This window comes from Hypanus sabinus, chromosome 3 (genome assembly GCF_030144855.1).
Source record: "Hypanus sabinus isolate sHypSab1 chromosome 3, sHypSab1.hap1, whole genome shotgun sequence".
NCBI classification, from domain to species: Eukaryota; Metazoa; Chordata; class Chondrichthyes; order Myliobatiformes; family Dasyatidae; genus Hypanus; species Hypanus sabinus.
Window position 1 is genome coordinate 134917227 of NC_082708.1, and position 20661 is coordinate 134937887.

At 40.7% G+C, this 20661-nt stretch overlaps 1 protein-coding gene across 1 annotated transcript in view; it reads right to left on the reverse strand.

Annotated features, from left to right (window-relative positions):
- Positions 1 to 20661, reverse strand: part of slc7a11 (solute carrier family 7 member 11) — a 158725-nt gene that overhangs the window by 99973 nt on the left and 38091 nt on the right. The window contains exon 3 of the mRNA XM_059963389.1: positions 14584 to 14699. Coding sequence (XP_059819372.1) covers positions 14584 to 14699 — 116 coding nt within the window. The remainder of the gene's footprint in view (positions 1 to 14583; positions 14700 to 20661) is intronic.

Genomic DNA, 20661 nt, shown 5'->3' on the forward strand with positions numbered 1-20661 from the left:
CTTTTGGGTTTGTAAAAAAAAACTCAAACACATGTTACCAGGTGCTGAGTTATCCTCTAGGCACCTGATGTAAATCAATGAGGAGAAACACGACACAACTAGCTTTAGGGCACAAGCTCCATGCTGTAATTTTGTTTCCTTGCTTAACAACCTCTATTCATCAAAATGCTTGTGAAAGCACAGTCTCACTAAATTTGGCTCAAGTAATATATCGACTTTCTGCAACTTCCTGCGTGCAGGTAATGATTAATTCGTAATACAGATCTCACTATTACATCATTAGAAAAATATTGTACTGATATTTAGTACATTGGCCTGAAATTCCTTTAACTTAAAAGTGCTTAAAATAAATCAACTAAAGTTGTGTGGAACAGAACATCAGGCAAATATTGAAATATTTGTATTTTCTTTACTATACTTTGTCAGTGCTAAGAAATATTAGAAAATACATCAGTTCAAAGAAAAAAAACATCACAGTAAGAAGTGTTGAAGCTTCTATTAATCTATTAGGTAAATTATAAAGTGTGATAATTAAACTATGTTAGGAACACAGTTGGTGGTACTTCAGAAAGTCCTACACTTGGCCCAGATTTTCCTGGATTTAAACAACTGCCCATTGTACTTGCACACGGCTGCTTGCACTGACCTACTAAATAAAGTTTTAGAAAACTTGCAGAAACGAGAAATCTGTGAATAAAAGCAAAATTCTGAAAAAGAAATTCTGGAGATTTCAGAAGAAGATTAAATAGTCTTAAAGTTAACACTGCTTCTTTGTCCAGCATTTTATGTCTTTGAACTTTCAAAAGATATGAAGTACTAATTGACCTCTAGTTTCAACTAGTAAAGTGGATGCGGTTACAAGCAGTGACTGAGCCTCAAGTGGCAGATCCAAGGTAACAGCACTACTATATCCTCATGGTCTATATTATTTTCAGCTTACAAATGTCAAAAACCATTGAACTATTTTATAAATACCTCTGATGCATTAAACAATATTCAAATAAATATGATATAAATATAACTTTTAAAAAAGATGAGGAGTGGATTTAAAAGGTGGGGAGAAGGAAGGGAGAAACACAAGGTGATAGATGATACTGGGAGGGGGAGGGGAGGGCTGATGAAAAGAGCTGGGAAGTTGATTGGTGAAAGAGATACACTGGAGAAGGGAGAATCTAACAGGAGAGGACAGAAGGCCATGGAAGAAAGGGAGAGAGGCACCAGAGGGACATTCAGTAGTGAGCGTAACAGCACAGCAGGAGGTCAAGTGCAATGGCAACTGGCCTTCAACTCATCTCAGATTTCTGTGTCAGAGACAAGCTGAAGAATTAGCCTAATAGGGCCTGAATGATACCAGGGGAATTTCCAGCTAAAGATGGGTATAATCCAACCCAGTAATTTGTAATCAATTTAAAACTTGGCTCCCCAGGTTACCCAATGGGTTCAAAAAATAGGAATTTTGGCAGATTGGACAGCACGTGTGGAGGAAAAGAGAAAGTAAATATTTCAGCTGGAGACCTTGCACCCTGGTTGTCCTAATAAGCATTTAGAAAGACTTCTAGCATGAAGGGCAGATAGGGAAATTGAGAGTTCAGCATTTTATCATACTAACCGAATGGCCCATTCCATTTCTGCTCAGTTAATATAGGCTGCATTGCACATAACTGATAACTGAGCTGTGCTATTCGACCAAAAAGTTGCTTGTATATGTATCGATATGTGCTGTGAGCTGGCAATCCGTCAGCAAGAACCGTTGCGTACTATAGTGGTAAGGCAGCTCATCTTGAATGCAGCTTCTGTCATCATTACAGTCTGAGGGTCAATTGTTCACTGCTGGTGCCCTCAACTGTAATGAACATTATGTGTCATGCATGTAACAGGAATTGAAGCATTGGCTACAACCCCTGTTGAATTGATTTGTAGATCTCATTGTACTTCAATATTCCAAGCTGCTTGCTTTTGATGCAGTACTGTGTGGGGATTCAGATAGGTATATATTACTGTGATTCAATCTTACCTGAACACATTCAGTGTTACAAATCAAAAGTAAGTTAGAATAGACACTATATAATAAATGCATCCTCTTTTCTACTGCTGAAGAGAACTGAGGCTCATTTGTTTTGCTTAACTCCTTACAGTTTTCATATGCTACAATAGCTACAGTTCACTGTAGACAGTTTAACATTCAAGTTGCAAAGTTGTGAGTTTTGCACCAAATTAAGGAAGCTATTTTTATTTTGAAATTGAAGACTTGAATTGGTCACTAAATGCTCTTAGTTTAAGATTCCCTTTAAGAAATAATGCAGAAATGAGCATGAAATCAAGTACATCTACAGCCAGTTGCAACTGGAAGAAACTGGAGAGCTGTATGTACATTTGAATTCCCATAATATCCTATAATTAAATTCAAAAGTCCAGCATATGTCCATATAGCACATTCCTTCCTATGACAGCAGAACTGGTTTCCATGCTTAATAACTATTCTTTCAGGTCAGCATGTGTCCTTTTGATGCCATTCATTATCTACTGAGGAAAGATGACTAGCATAATGAGTGATTTTTGTGTATTTTCTGACCTACTTGGGTTTTTTGATCAAGAAAATCGATGAGGGCAGGTGGATCTGGTTTATATGCACATTTTAGAAGTTTCTACATGATGGGCCACTCAGAAAATTTAAATTGCATGGAATGCAGAGATATCTGGCTAAATAGATATATAATTGGCTTGGTGATAGAAAGCAGAGGGTGATGAGGGGAAATCTTTTCTTGAACTGGAGGCCTCTGACTAGCGGTGTGCCTCAGGGTTAAGTGCTGGACCACTGTTGTTTGTTCCGTTTGGATAAGAATGTACGAGTCATGTTTAGTAAGTTTACAGCCAACACTGAAATAAGTGGTATAGGAGTTAATGAAGAAGACCATCAAAGGTTGATCAGGTGAGTAAATGGGCTGAGGAATGGCAAATGGAGTTTAATAAATGTGAGGTGTAAGTTTTATCATAATGATTTGCAGAGCCCTGGAGAGCACTATAGAGCAGAGAGACCTTGCATTACAAGTACATTGTTCACTGACTAAAAGTGGAATCACGGACTGACTAGTTGTTGAAGAAAGTTTTTTGGTATAGTTAACTTTATAGGTCAGTGCCCTGAGAATAAAAGTTGGGAGGTATTGTTCAGGTGCACAGGACACTTATGAGGACACACTTGGAGTATAGAGTTCAGTTTTGATTGCCCTGCTCTAGGAATGATTTTGTTAAAATGTACAGAGGACAGAAAAGATTTTCAAGAACATTGCCAAAACTTGTTGGACTGATTTATAAGGAGAGGTTGGACACTCTGGGACTTCATTCCATTAAGTGTAGGAGCCTGACAAGTGATCTTATAGAGGTCTATAATATCATGAGGAGCACAGATAGGGTGAATGCACTCAGGCTTTTCTCCAGGGTTAGGGAGTTAAGAAGAGGGTGTAGGTTTAAGGTGAGAGGAGAAGGATTTAATATGAACTTGAGGGGCACAATTTTTAGACAAAGGGTGGTATCTATGTGGAATGAGTTGTTGAGGGAAGTACAATAACATCTTTTAAAAGATATTTGGACACATGCATGGACTGCAAAAGTTTGGAACATTTCAGCCATGCTGTGGCAAATGGGACCAGCTGGGACGGGTCATCTTGGCCAGCATGAACTAGTTGGGTCAATGGACCTGTTTCTGTGCAGTATAACTCTATGACTATGGACAAAATTGACTTAGTGATGTCTGTAAAAACAGAACCTATTCACTAACCAGGACAGCCTACAGTTATATTTTTTAGCTCCTTAAAGTTGTTGTTTTTTTCTGTTATCTGTTTTTCTAGAACTACTTTTAAGAAACAACAAAAGCCGACAATCTTTCTAAAATTGAATATGCAAAGCCCTTTAAACATAGAACATTGAAGAGTACAGTGCAGTATAAGCACTTCAACCCATAATATTGTACTAATCCTTTAACCTGCTCCAGCATCAATCTCTCCTATACAAGCACTTTTTTTTTTATCATCCACGTATCTACAGTACTGCACAAAGGTCTTAGGCACATGAAAAACAATTCTGTAAAGTGAAGATGCTTTCAAAATAATGAAATGAAAAGTTTCTAAATATCAAAGAAATTACTTTAAAGAGCAGTAAACTGTAAAAAAAAACTAAATTAAATCAATATTTGGTGAAATGAGCCCTTGCCATTAAAACTTCATCAATTCTCTTATTTACTATTGTACAGTTTTATAGCAATTTGATTGGTGAGTTGTTCCAAACATCTTGGAAAACTTTCCACAGTTCTTCTAGAGACTTTGACTGTCTTATTATCTTCTGTCTCTCCAGGTAATCCTAGATAGACTTGATGTTGAGATTAGGGCTCTGTGGTGACTATACAATCTGTTGCAGAACTCCTTGCTCTTCTTTTTGCTGAAGATAGTTCCTTGTGAGTTTGGCTGTGTGTTTGGGGTCATTGTCCTGCTGAAGAATGAATTTGGGACTGATTAGACACCTCTCTGATGGCATTGCATGATGGATGACAATCTGCTTGTATTTCTCAGCAAAAAATATTCCATTAGTTTTGCTCAGATCACCAACTCCACAGAAATGTAGCCCCAAACCTGGAGGGAACCTCCCCCGTGCTTCATTGTTAGCTGCAGACACATATCCATGTTGCACTCTCCAGCTCTTCTACAAATTGCCTCCTGTTTGACCCAAAAATTTCAAACTTTGTCTCATCAGTTCAGAGCACTTGCTGCCATTGTTCAGCACTCCAGTCCTTGTATTCTTGTAAATGAGTCTCTTGGCTTTGTTTCAACTTCGAATGAATGTTTCTTTTTGCAGCAACTCTTCCATGAAAATCACTTCTGACAAGGATTCTCCAGGTTGTATAGAGGGGTGTACTTGGGTTCCAGTGGTCTCTGAGTTCAAAGCTGATAGCAGTGCTGGACTTGTTCTGATTTGGAAGGGACATCCGTTAGATGTAACTATTGTCTGCTGCACTCAGTTTCCATGGCTGGCCACTGTGCTTCTGGTCCTCAACCTTGCTCATTTCTTTGTGCTTCTTCAGAAGAGCCTGGACAGAATATCTTGATACTACTGCTTGCCGTGAAATTGCTGCTTGGGAGAAACCTTGCTGATGTAAGATGACCACCTTGTGTCTTTTTGCTATGCTCACTCTTCCTATGATTGAAGGTTAAACTGTTACAAATGCCACACCCTCACCTTTCAGTTTGGTTGTCCTTTGTTCAGTTTGTCCTTCTACTCCCATTTCTGTTTCCGTTAACTAGTTTATTCCATTCAATTTATTGTGTCATTGATCATTAGCATCTCTTTGTGTTATCTTTGCTTTATCATGCACTGGTTTACATATCTACAAAGTAATCAAGTTTTTACTTAATATATTATTTTCTTTAAGGAACTGCAAAATAAATTCCCTGTAACATGTAATTTTTGGAAAATGAATGTTTGAAAATCTAAAATTTCCTCATATTTGCTGGCAGACTAATGCAGAAGAAAAAAAAACATCTAAAACAAAATATATACAGAAAAAAAAATTAGGTACCTAGGGTGCACAGTACTGTACCTAAGAGTCTCTTAAATGTCCCGAATGTAACTATCTCTACACCACTGCTGCAGTGTATTATAATAACTTGTTATAAAATATTCTCTTGCATTCATCTTCATTTCTCCTCTAACATCTAGATGACAAATGAAGTGCTGCTATGTGTATGGAACCACCCAGGACTGCAACACTACTAAAACCTCCTTGCTTAAGTGGAATCTACCTTTTAATTATGATTAAATCTATTACTATATTATTAATCTTGATCCATTAGCATCTTTTGGTTGTCCTCAGGCAATTTCTATGACAACTTAATTAAAAAAATAAGGTTAAGGTAAAGGAATTATCACTTTGAAGTTTAGAAGGTAAGGTGGAAGAATTATATAGGGACTCCCCAGGTTATGAAAACTCAATTTTATGCAGGTTCTGCCGTGGATTTTAAAAACATTTTTAAGCTCCTAATAACAAAACATTTCATGGTATTCATTAATGTTTGAACACAGTATACATAATCCATGAGTTTTAGTATGGGTAATATTAGGGTGATTATTAACTGAAATGAAAGAATTTTAGCAAGTACATATAGAGTCAAAGGGTATAGGTGCTTTAGAAAACAGAAATTACAGTGAAATCAACTAACAGACAGTTCTCAGAAACAGAATCCTTTCACATCTTGAGAACTGCCAGTATCGAATTACTGTGCAACTGTGTATGAGGGTGAATGACAGCAATAACTGTTAAGCAGTTTTCTGAATTCATGAAATTTTGATAAGAAATGATGTAAATATGTAAATATACTTAAACTCATCAATAGCATCTGAACATTAAGCAGTGAAACTAAGTGCAAAGATATGCAACAGAATTAGTCAAAATAGAGTTTATTATTATATTATTTATTTATTATTTATTATTATTATACAGTTTATTATTTATTATACAGTTTATTAACAGTGGTGCTAGATTTATTTTGATTCAATTCCTCTAAGTTCAGTTTGTTTGATCTTCACTGCTATCAGGATTCTTTAAAAGAAACAACATGCCATCCAGGAAATTTAGGCAGATAGAAATTGGCTTGATTTACTCTCTGGGCAAAATGCAAAGCTGTTGATAAATTTGTGTTCTGCTTCACCATTAAGATATAGCTTGAATTTAAAACATTTAATTCCTGGCTCCACACATATCTCCTGATGAGATTGGTGGTGGCGTCCGTTAGTCTCGTGAGACCATGGATCTGCGCCTGGAATGGTTTCCAGGGAGTAGGCCTGGGCAAGGTTGCATGGAAGACCAGCAGTTGCCCATGCAGTGAGTCTCCCCTCTCCATGCCACCGATGTTGTCCTAGGGAAGGGCAAGGGCCGATACAGCTTGGCACCAGTGTCATCGCTGGAGTTGCCAGAACGAGGTTAAAGACAACGTTGGACTGCCTTAGGGACTCCAGCTCTGGATTTGTCCTCAGGATTTACTCCCGATGCCTTTCCCATGAGTGGGTATGGCCACCAAGCAGCGGAGGTTTGAAATCAAAGTTTTCCCTCTCTTAGATGGACTGCCTTCCATCTACCTGAAGCATTGTTTTTAAGGTGCCAGGACCCGCCTTTGCCCCTTCTCCTGTCAGTAGAAACAGTTGAGGCTGTTAGAGGCTAAGCCACATGAGAAGGCCAGGAGTTGGACTTGGTTGTCAGAGGCATGCTGTGAGGAGCACTTTTAGGTAGTGGGAGCTTGTCCCCATTACCACCCTTTGGCTTGACAACCTTAGAATGGGATTAGGGTGTTGTTAATGAGGGCAGCATTCCCAACTGTCCTTGGAAAGGTGATGGGGAGTTGCCTTGTTGGATTGCTGCAGTCCTTCAGGTAAAGGCTTTCCCAGAGCGCTGTTAGTTTCGACCAGGTGTGTAAATGTCTCAAGCATCTGGATGAACATACACATCAGTTGTGATCTATGAAGCTTCTTTGGATGGAACTGGTATGTGATCTTGTACTATGAGGGCCAGCATTTACCTTTATCCTTTGACATTTACACACTAATTTGAAACTACAAATAATCCTCAAATTAATGTACTGACATTCTGAGCTTGTTAAGAAAAGAACCAAATGGAATGATTTGATATCTTTTTCCTTATCACTATGTATGAACTTATGACATAGTCCTCTCAGTGTGATTTTTTTTGGGCTGTCTGAACCATGAGAAGTACTATTGTATGGTCATGGTAGAGGATGGAAAAAGAGGCATATTTCACTGCTATACACTTAAAAGGGAGGTGAGATTACCAGTAAAGAGCAAGAGGGTCAGTAATAAAGTGGTACAGTCACTAATTTTCCGCTTGAGGGACCTGGGTTGTCTGTGTATGGAGTTCACACATTCTCCCTGTAACTATATCGATTTCCTTGACGTGCACCAGTTTCCTCTCACATCATAAAGATGTGCAGGCTGATAGATTAATTGGCCCAGTAGTTGTGGTGAACTTGGAGGGAGTAGATGAGAAAGTGGGCTGAATAAAATGGTGTTTAATTGTTGGTGTGGACTCGATGGGATGAAGTGCCTGCTTCCATGCTTTCTGACGTTCCATTTGGCAAGCACTCTGTACATGTCAGTCATAAATGCTTCTGAGTCACCAATAAGTTGAGGCATTGGGCACATTAAGGTAAACACTTAGTCCATTTTATGAGTGGCAGTTATCCATTCTCTTTGGGGTTAAAAGTGTTAAGGACTGTAATTAATTTTGATAAGCCTGTCAACGCTTTATCTATTTAAGGTGTGGGATGCTGGTATGAATGCTGTAGACCACTCTAACACTCATAGAAGCTAAGAGAATGTTGAAGCATGTGAATGGCAGTTATTGCAGTCATTATTACGTCACTTGTGCAGTTTCTGGCAGTGAGCTTTTCTTATTGCTCATACCGACCTTGACCTTGTACCTGAGGCAATACAACACCGGAATCAGGTCTGTGGGTCTACACTCAGGCACAGAGCATTCCGGTGATATTTCACCTCCAAAACATGTTGTTGTTTCGGTTGTTGGGTCCCAAAACATGCACAGCCTCTTTTGGTTGACTCACCTCTTACTCCAATATCTCTGTGATCCTCTTCGGTGAAGCAAAAGACTACTTCAGTGCCAAGATCATCAGCTGTTCATCCATTTTGCAAATTTATTTTTAAAGTTATTTGCAATTAGTGTGTACTGTTGAGAAAAGGTTTGCTATTGGCGACTCCTAATAAACATTTTAAAATCATGTAACATCACAAGGATAAACTGGCAAAAAAAAGTCCTACACAACTCCATCTAAATGTATGTTTTCACACACAACTAAATTTCTAGGTTTGTAATGTTGAGGCAGAGACAAAAATATATAGTGAATAACTTTTCTAGGTACCTGGGACATCTGGTGAAATGGCAAAAATCATATAGTTACAGGTGCTGAGGCATGTGAGTGTAATAAACACACAGCAGGTTGAGCAGCATCCATGGAAAGAGTCAATGTTTCAGGTTGGACACCTTTCATCACAGGAGGGAAAAAAATAATTTTAAATTGTAGAGTGAGGCAAATGGATAACATAAAGTGAATATCTGTGAAATTATGAGACCAGGTCAAATGGGTTAGTAGGGCAGCTACTGGCAAAAGAGTGGAAAAAAATAGTTGTCTGTTGCAAGACTGAATTTATCAGAGAATAATGTAGGACTGCAGGCTGTGAAAGCTCTGAGATTGCAGAAATCATGCACTTGCTGATGTATGACATAAAGTTATTTGGCCTTTAACTGGTTTCACCCTATCACTGATATTCCCTTTATCCTGTCTATTTGTCCTACAACCTTCTCTGCAACTTAAAATGACCTTTATTATCTATCTTTCTCAGTTCTGGCCAAGGGTCTCGGACCGTAAATATTGGCTTAGACTATTTCTCCACTTATTCTGCCTGCCCTCATGAAGATGATGGCGGTTTCAGACATATATCCTGGACACTTCTGCCTTCAACCAAGAAGCAGCACTGAAATTCAGCACGGGTACATGCTTGACACTTGTTTTCACCAGAAATATGGCTGTAATTTTGGTATTCACCATCACACACAGAGTAAGTATATGTGATAGGAATTCATTGCCATTAGAATTAAAACCTTCACCATTGCTAGGTGTTATGGAATTGTTACTGTAAGTAGAACTTACCTATTCTCCATCATTCAGTCTACCTTCGGCTACATTGCAGTAACCTTAACTAATTTGTAGGCCATATTTTGGAATAGTACATGCCTCTGAAACAGAGCCTTTAAAACTCTTTATTTTGGTTAATTACTTAGCCTAGGGCATACATGGGAAATGCTTCCCCAGATACATTCATCATTCAAACTGCTAAAACATTACAGTACCTTACAAGAAGAAAAGATTGATGGTGCCCACTGTTCAGGGAACCCACAAGTATGTTAATTCACAAAAAATATTATAATGTAAAATGAATTGATTTAATGAAAGAAAGTGCAGAAGCAATATCTGTTCAACATTTTAGCTGTTATAAAGCTAGATAAAATATATATGACTTTAGGCTCACGAAGTTCTGAAAGTACCAAGCTCTTTACAGTGAAGGAAGGACCTAAGTTAAGTTATAACAGAAGAAACATAGCAGCTAATTCATGCAGAGCAAGATCCCAAAGGAGAAATGTGATAATAAATTTATTTCTTGTAAAATAAAAACAGAAAATAATACGCATCAGGCCAAGCGTCATCTTAGCGAGAGAAGCAAAGAGTTTCCATCATAATCGGAGAAAACTTCGAAATCAGATGATCAAATGCCTTAAATGACTGAGAAAAGTTGGGCAGGGAAGAGTGAGTTGCCAGTGGAGAAAACACCAGGAACACCTTTGAAATTTTATGGAGACCAAAAGAACATTTCCAGTGGTTTTTGTTAGTATTTCAGATTTCTAATATCCATATTGCTTAGCAGTGAGGTAGTTCTATTGATTGTGTGATAAATATTGGGCTGAATCTGGAGAAATGTTCTGTTCTTCAAAGCAGTGCAATAAGATCAGTATGGTCCAGTTAGCGTTTCAGGTAAAATTATTATTTATTAGTATTTATTAGTTTTTGCTTCAGAGTTGGAAGTTTAAAGTGTATCCACTGGATTGCTTTTCAAGGATTTAGGAGTCAAACTGAACAAAATCAGAAATGGGTAGAGATTATGGCAGCAACATGTGAAAGCTTAGAAGAGTTGTAAATGTTATGCTGAATTATATCAGATTTGTTAGAGAGATCACACAGAGATCACACTTGCAAGGAATATCTTCTTGAAGATTCCTTCCTGAAAGGAGCAGAACATAGTAGAAGAAGTCAAAATTAAAATGGCATGCCCCTCAGATTATTATGACTTTTATTAAAGAAGATTTGGTTGCATCTGTCATTCACTGACCATCGAGAGTCCCGCAGCAGAGCCAGAAGTCAGGTGTGGATGAAGAACTTTCTATGGTTTCACACTGTACCATGAGGCCTGCTAGTTAATCTCATTGTAATTGTTGTGTCAGCATGATTTCAGTCTCTAACTTAAAGCAAAACATGTTTTCCATTCTCCTCCTAATAGGAGGGGTATTCGTTTTGTTTAAATAAAAACCACCATTAATTTTTAGCTGTTAAAAATATGATTCAACTTAAATGAACCACGGAACTAATGGACTTAGATGTTCCTTGAAATAATAGACAGTTTAGTGCAATCATGTTTGTTGCAATTTAACGTATTATGGATTTCCTTCATCTCTCTGTATCCCCAGTGCACCTCGCTCCCACCCAAATCCACCATTTACACTCCAGTTCATTTGCCACTAATCACACAAGTGCAGTGTTTAGTCCCCATCTTTTTGTTATTATCAATTATCATCAAATGAACAATAACATTTCATAGAAAACCTACAGCACAAAGTTTGGCCCACAAAGTTGTGACGAGCATGTCCTTACCCTAGAAATTACTAGGCTTACCCATAGCCCTCTATTTTTCCAAGCTCCAAGTACCTATCCAAAAGTCTCTTAAAAGACCCTATTGTATCTGCCTCCACCACCGTTGCCAGCAGCCCATTCCACACACTTACCTACCGCTCTCTGAGTAAAAAACTTCCCCTGCCATTTCCTCTGTACCTACTCCCCAGCACCTTAAACCCGTGTCCTCTTGTCGCAATCATTTCAGCCCTGGGAAAAAAATCTCTGACTATCCACACGATCAATGCCTCTCAACATCTTATACACCTCTATCAGGTCACTTCTCATCCTCTGTTGCTCCAAGGAGAAAAGGCTGAGCTCACTCAACCTATCCTCATAAGACATGCTCCTTAATTCAGGCAACATCCTTGTAAATCTCCTCTGCACCCTTTCTATGGCTTCCACAACCTTCCTGTAGTGAGACAACCAGAAAAGAGCACAGTACCCAAGTGGGGTCTGACCAGGGTCCTATATAGCTGCAACATTACCTCTCAGCTCCTAAATTCAATTCCATGATTGAAGAAGGCCAATACACTGTATGCCTTCTTAACCCCTGAGTCAACCTACACAGCTGCTTTGAGCGTCCTATGGACTCGGACCCCATGATCCCTCTGATCCTCCACACTGCCAAGAGTCTTACCACTAATATTATATTCTGCAATCATATTTGACTTACCAAAATGAACTACCTCACACTTATCTGGGTTGAACTCCATCTGCCACTTCTCAGCCCAGTTTTGCATCCTATCACTGTCCCGCTTAACCTCTGATAGCCCTCCACACTATCCACAACACCTCCAACCTTTGTTAGAGGTTACTAACCCATCCCTACAGTTCCTCATCCAGGTCATTTATAAAAATCACGAAGAGTAAGGGTCCCAGAACAAATCCCTGAGGCATTCCACTGGTCACCGACCTCCATGCAGAATATGACCCGTCTACAACCACTCTTTGCCTTCTGTGAGCAAGCTAGCTCTGGATCCACAGAGCAATGTTCCCTTGGATCCCATGCCTCCTTACTTTCTCAATAAGCTTTACATGGGGTACCTTATCAAATGCCTTGCTGAAATCCACATACACTACATCTACTGCTCTTCTTTTAACAATATGTTTAGTCACAGCCTCAAAAAATTCAATCAGGCTCGTAAGGCACGACCTGCATTTCCTTCATTAGAGCTATGATTACAAGTCAAAAATACTTGATTACTATAAATTGTAATGGAATGTTTGTTTCATGGAAGACACTACAATTTATAAATATAAGTTTTTCCTTTTGCTTAACCTTTCCTTTTGATTGCCAGATTTTTCACTATTATGGTCCAAATATCCAGATGAAAGAGCCCTCATAAAGAGGAGTGAAATAGGTTGGAATTAACCACAAGTTTGTGTATTTCACTTCAATCATAGAATTACAGAAAGGGTAAATCAGTGGAGGAAGTAATTCCATCCATTGAGTCCAAGATGTCTCTATGGAAAAGTAATCTTGTCACAACCATGCATTCAGCAGTGCAGCAGATACAGCAATTGCTCTCGTGAATATGCACGTGTCAGCTAATTATTTCATTGTGACAGTATCTAACTCCATTCTTTTCATCGTAGTGCTTGTCAAGATTTGAGCAGAACACAGCAATGTTTTGCTGCTGGCTTGTATTCGGCCTTGCCTGAGAAATTGGACTGTTGAGTCAACTGACACTAAAGACTAGCATTATTCATTTTATATTTAGTTATTCTTTTCAGCCACAGTGTTGGCTCCATTTTCCATTTGAGAGTTGTAGCTACTGGCCCTGTTTGGCCTAGCATTTATTGATTTCTTTCCCCTCTAACTCTGTTCGCAATAAAGTCTGTGAACTATTGACCGGTTTCAGTGTCTCTCACTCTGCGCTTGGGCCATATCCGAATGTAGTGACAAATCCAGCTAGTTTCACCCACTCAAATTCTCCCCTTCTCTGGCCAAATTTCCCTTTCAATCTGCATCAATTGTCCTCTCTGGAATTACAGCCAGAACATAATCACTCAGAGTGACAACGTGTTTCTCTTCACATCACTGCTGATTCCTTTTTCCGGTCACCTACACTCTGTTGACAATGTGAATAATTTCTTTCTATGCACACTGCTCAGGCTTTGCATGATGGAATCAGCTCTAACCCGTATCCTGTCACACTGGAAGAGAACAAGACCAACCTCTCCAATATATCTAAAATGATTGAAGCCCCTTCGCTCCAGCTAATCTTTTCTGCAACCTCTCAAAGGATTTTACATCATTCTTCAGATGAGATGCTCAATACTGGACACAGTTTTTCAGCAACAGTCAAACAAATGTTGTAATATTCCATTATAACTTTTTGATTTCGTATTGTATGGACTTATTTATAACACCATAAATTTCCACACCAGATGTTTTTCCACTACTTTCTCAATCTGCTTGACCACTTTCCTTCTGTATTCCTGAACCCTTTTAAAATGTTGCCCTCTGGTTTGTATTGTTCTTTACTACTTGTCCAAATTTCAATGTAGAGGAGATTCTTCTGGTGTCCTTGGTGAAAGGTAATTATAATGCCGCACATCAGGAGGAACAGTTAGCTCTTACACTCTCGTCCACGTGACTTGCAATTGATCTCAGATGACTGACCCCAAATTTCCCTGTTCAAGTGGGTAGATTATATTAGCATTGCAGAACCACCATTTGAAAAGAGCAAAATGCTTTTCCTTTTACTTTACCAATTGATAAATGAAACTTTTATCAGCATCATTTGGGAGCTATAGTACATTTAGAACATGTACTATCCAGTCCTAGCATGATCAGAAGAATATGGGAGTTGGAAGTTATGCAGCAGGATTTCATAACTCCTTTCTCTGTCTCTACTGACATGTTGCCATCCAATATAAATAAAGAGCTAAGGAGATGGAGATTATCCCTTGGTCAATTTACATACATTTGTTCTTGCGAGACCACCTTTCAATGATAATACAATACAATGTAGTAGAATTATCTATTTTGTATACATGATAGTAATGGGGAATTAAATAGAAAAAATGGTAGCTTCAGATATGACAATGCAAGAAAACTTACTGATTCCAATGGTTGTGGTGATCTTCATTAAAATTTCTGGAATTCCACATGGCATAAATAGCGGCTGCAATATGTACTGACCAAAAGCCAAGGATATAACAGCAGTAGCAGCAGGTCTACATGGAAAGAAATATGATATTATTGTTTGTTCCTCAAGTAAAACTTAGCCATGAACATATCAAAAGATCTTTTTGCACCATGGCTGTTGGTTCATTTTTGAATGGAAAAACATTACATGAAAATAAAGTGCATTTTCAGATATGAGGTAACATTAAGTTAAGTTAATTAAATAAAGATGAACAACCAAAGAAATGTCTTGGCCCATTGGCAAATTCTTATTACAAAGATTGTTCATTTCACACTCTACTTGATTATATCCATCTTATCAATCGTTCCTATGAAGGGCTCTCTAAACCTTTTTTTTAATCTTCATCTTGAGCCAGCAACAATAAATCAAGCTGTCTTTTAAATCTCTGCAGGAAAGCCCGGAGAAAATGCTGACGAATGGGAGTGTGCTTTTAGAAACGCAATTGCTTTTGTGTCTGATTTAGCCTCCTTGGAAGAGTGGAGGTGGTGCAGGGAGAACACTGTGGCTGATAGAAGGACCATCCCATGCTTCATGTTCTTCAGATTAGAGTTTCTCAGAAATATCTTTGCTCTCTGCCTCTACAGTTCATCTCCCTTTCAATGGTTAATTATTGTTTTTCTTCAGGATCAATTAAATCTGCTTTTCTTACCAAACACCCTGCTCCTTCATATCCCTCACTTAAAAAGGAAAGAGACCAACAAGGAAGGCTAGCTCAAGAATTATGAGATAATAATTTCTATGATCACTTCATTTGTAAGAAAACATTTTGCCTGGGTATTTTTAATCTGGAAAGTTTGAAAATCACTCATATAAATGGTACATAGTACCATTCATGTACTATGACACAAATCATTCCATTTACTTTCAAGATTGATAACATATGCCTGAAATATATTTCTTCTTTTACATTCATTATATTAATAACAAGTTCAAAGCGCTTTTGCAGAGATTTCAGTATCTCATTGGACATGGTAGAAGGGCTTTTAAGTATGGCCTTTCCCCACCCAGCTGTTTGGTCATTGATAATCCCCTAGTGCACCCTTCAGTCATGGAAATTACCTTGCACTGATAGACCAGTAAGTTTCAGGCAGACCAGAGTATGTCTTTCAATAAGCTGATGATCTTACAGCAATTGTTACTTGTCTTACTATCTATCCCAGGGTACAGTTAAATGCTGTTTAGCTATTTGGGACACATTCTGACAACAACTACTGCATGCCTTTCCAGACTTTGGCAAGTGCACACTCCAAAAGGAGTAACATGATGGAGATCGCACCAGATCTGGCTTGAGTCAGTGTGAATTAGCTATGCATGAAGGATCTAACACAGAAATGTTTTCTTGCCAAACAAATAAATGTAACTTTTCTACAAAAAAAGCAAATACAGAACATTCAAAAGCCCCATTTACAATATAAAGCACTGTTTTATTTGTTTCCACTTATATTATATCAGTATGAATTCACATTTCCTTTCACATCAGCGGTAAGTCCAAAAGAGTTTTTTTTTAACAGTGCCCACCCTCACAATGTGCCTTGCTGGAAGGAGCCTAATCTGATCTTTCCACCAGAGCCTACGCCAGGGCAGCACTGATTTTTAGTGCATCTCTTGGCGTGTTGTTCTTAGGCTCAGAACGTGGAATCTGCCGTTGTAAATGTCGAGCTGCACTGAAAAGGCCAGTGGGTTCTGGGCATACCAATGTTTACGTGGCACTGAAATGCTAATCTTCTAGCAGCAGTCCTGAGTAACTGTTCAAATGAATCATGGCAAGGAATACTTCATTCCTTTCCAAATATTCTGGCCAAGCACGTACTCCAGAAGGGTAGAAAAAGGGTCTGACAAGGAGGACATTTTTGACTCTCATTGATTGAGGTCTTGGTGTTTGAAAGAATAAATGATCTCCTCGAACCACGTAACATTTTAGAAGACAGTCCGCTTTTTCAATTCCTTCAAGTTGAATACAATTTCAGATTTCTAAAAGAAAGTGTGCAAGTTGATATGTCTGCCTTGTCTCTGAGCACTCACAAGTCTGTACCTGATTATATTGTGCAATATCGACTGTGATGTAAACAAGACAATTTTATGTAACATTATAACCAGCTATTTAAGAGGGTTAATGTTTGAAAATTAAAATTTTGCAGAAGATCAGAAAATTACTGAAAAATCAGCTTATTGCTAATTTTTAATTTCTTGTTTATCTGATAAAAATATATATTAAAAAAAGATTGGTTTCACAGCAGACAAATGGCACAGCAGGAAATTGGCATAATTCCCAGTCAAACTCAGTACAATAATGTTATTCCAAACTTGGGCAACAGCCAGCAATCAATATCCAAGTCCTAACACTAAGACCAGAAGTGTGCCCATTGAATAAGCTTGGCAAAATGGAGTACAACTTGTTCAGATTTCCAAGATGTTCCTTGTTCAATTGCAAGGTATGCTGCCAATATCATACGAAGCTCTGGCAACTGCTAGATTGACACTGGCTTTGAAAAAAACAGATATTTTCCCTCTGTGCCGGAACAAATGCCTGCAGAGCCTGGAAGCCCATTAAAGAAGCAACATAACAAAATGGTACTGAGAAGGAAACAAAGAGTGGGGATTAATGGATCATTTTCATTTTAGCAAGCTGCAACTAACAGGATGCCAGAGGAGCCTCAAATGTTCAGGAACTATACTGATAATGAGAATCAGTGGCATTCACTGCAAGACAATTCTAGACAATGAAAACTGTCCTAGGTGTGGCTCTCTGAGTAAGGCCAAGAAGCTACTTAGCTATGGAGATTGATACAGTGACTCAAAAAAAGGCTGAACATGTAGATGGAGTACTGAGAGGAAAGTAATCGGGAGTGATCTCAGGGTAGAGTGGTGATTGGGTTAGTTGTTTGGAGAGACCTAAGTGGGGATTGGGATTGGGAATGCAGCAAGATGGAGTGGGAATGGCATTACGTGTATGGAGAGAGAGTGGGCAATGAGATAGATCTGCGGGCAGCATGTGGGGAATAGGGCTAGCTGTGCAGATTGCATCTGGTGAGGGATGGGAATGGTTGTGCGGCAGCATATAGTACGCAATGGGGTGTCTAGACAGTGTGTGACAGGAAATGGGTACTGAGTGTGTGACGGGGAATGGGGATGAGTGTGTGACAGGAAATGGGGACTGAGTGTGTGACGGGGAATGGGGACTGAGTGTGTGACGGGGAATGGGGACTGAGTGTGTGACGGGGAATGGGGATGAGTGTGTGATGGAAAATGGGGACTGAGTGTGTGACGGGGAATGGGGATGAGTGTGTGACAGGGAATGGGGATAAATGTGTGATGGAGAATGGGGATGAGTGTGTGACAGGGAATGGGGATGAGTGTGTGATGGGGAATGGGGATGAGTGTGTCACGGGAAATGGGGACTGAGTGTGTGACGGGGAATGGGGACTGAGTGTGTGACGGGGAATGGGGACTGAGTGTGTGACGGAAAATGGGAATGAGTGTGTGACGGGGAATGGGGATGAGTGTGTGACGGGGAATGGGGATGAGTGTGTGATGGGGAATGGGGATGTGTGTGTGACGGGGAATGGGGATGAGTGTGTGACAGGGAATGGGGATGAGTGTGTGACAGGGAATGGGGATGTGTGTGTGACGGGGAATGGGGATGAGTGTGTGATGGGGAATGGGCATGAGTGTGTGACGGGGAATGGGGATGAGTGTGTGACAGGGAATGGGGATGTGTGTGTGACGGGGAATGGGGATGAGTGTGTGATGGGGAATGGGCATGAGTGTGTGACGGGGAATGGGGATGAGTGTGTGACGGGGAATGGGGATGAGTGTGTGACAGGGAATGGGGATAAATGTGTGACGGAGAATGGGGATGAGTGTGTGACGGGGAATGGGGATGAGTGTGTGACGGGGAATGGGGATGATTGTGTGACGGGGAATGGGGATGTGTGTGTGACGGGGAATGGGGATGAGTGTGTGACGGGGAATGGGGATGAGTGTGTGACAGGGAATGGGGATGAGTGTGTGATGGAGAATGGGCATGAGTGTGTGACGGGGAATGGGGATGAGTGTGTGACGGGGAATGGGGATGAGTGTGTGACGGGGAATGGGGATGAGTGTGGGATGGGGAATGGGGATGAGTGTGTGATGGGGAATGGGGATGAGTGTGTGATGGAGAATGGGGATGAGTGTGTGACGGGGAATGGGGATGAGTGTGTGACGGGGAATGGGGATGAGTGTGTGACAGGGAATGGGGATGAGTGTGTGACAGGGAATGGGGATGTGTGTGTGACGGGGAATGGGGATGAGTGTGTGACGGGGAATGGGCATGAGTGTGTGACGGGGAATGGGGATGAGTGTGTGACGGGGAATGGGGATGAGTGTGTGACAGGGAATGGGGATAAATGTGTGACGGAGAATGGGGATGAGTGTGTGACGGGGAATGGGGATGAGTGTGTGATGGGGAATGGGGATGATTGTGTGACGGGGAATGGGGATGTGTGTGTGACGGGGAATGGGGATGAGTGTGTGACGGGGAATGGGGATGAGTGTGTGACGGGGAATGGGGATGAGTGTGTGACAGGGAATGGGGATGTGTGTGTGACGGGGAATGGGGATGAGTGTGTGACGGGGAATGGGCATGAGTGTGTGACGGGGAATGGGGATGAGTGTGTGACGGGGAATGGGGATGAGTGTGTGACGGGGAATGGGGATGAGTGTGTGATGGGGAATGGGGATGAGTGTGTGACAGGGAATGGGGATAAATGTGTAATGGGGAATGGGGATGAGTGTGTGACGGGGAATGGGGATGAGTGTGTGACAGGGAATGGGGATAAATGTGTGACGGAGAATGGGGATGAGTGTGTGATGGGGAATGGGGATGAGTGTGTGATGGGGAATGGGGATGAGTGTGTGACAGGGAATGGGGATAAATGTGTAATGGGGAATGGGGATGAGTGTGTGACGGGGAATGGGGATGAGTGTGTGACAGGGAATGGGGATAAATGTGTAATGGGGAATGGGGATGAGTGTGTGACAGGGAATGGGGATGTGTGTGTGACGGGGAATGGGGATGAGTGTGTGATGGGGAATGGGCATGAGTGTGTGACGGGGAATGGGGATGAGTGTGTGACGGGGAATGGGGATGAGTGTGTGATGGGGAATGGGCATGAGTGTGTGACGGGGAATGGGGATGAGTGTGTGACGGGGAATGGGGATGAGTGTGTGATGGGGAATGGGGATAAATGTGTGACGGAAATGGGGATGAGTGTGTGACGGGGAATGGGGATGAGTGTGTGACGGGGAATGGGGATGAGTGTGTGATGGGGAATGGGGATGAGTGTGTGATGGGGAATGGGGATGAGTGTGTGACGGGGAATGGGGATAAATGTGTGACGGAAATGGGGATGAGTGTGTGACGGGGAATGGGGATGAGTGTGTGACGGGGAATGGGGATGAGTGTGTGATGGGGAATGGGGATGAGTGTGTGACGGGGAATGGGGATGAGTGTGTGATGGGGAATGGGGATGATTGTGTGACGGGGAATGGGGATGATTGTGTGACGGGGAATGGGGATGTGTGTGTGATGGGGAATGGGGATGAGTGTGTGACGGGGAATGGGGATGAGTGTGTGACGGAGAATGGGACTGAGTGTGTGACGGGGAATGGGGATGAGTGTGTGATGGGGAATGGGGATGAGTGTGTAATGGGGAATGGGACTGATTGTGTGATGGGGAATGGGACTGATTGTGTTGCGGGAATGGGACTGAACTTGTGTTAGGGAATGAGACTGAGCTTGTGACAGGCAATGGGACTGAGTTCATGGTGGTTCCCTGTTACTTATACACACACATAGATTACTCATGCACAATCTCCACATTGTTTTGATGACTGCATTGTATTTGTTCTGTTTTGTTTATTGTCAAAGAACTGCCTACACATTCCCAAATTCCCTTCAGCAGTATCTTGATTCATACTTCTCCATCTTGTTCTAAATTTATTTGGCA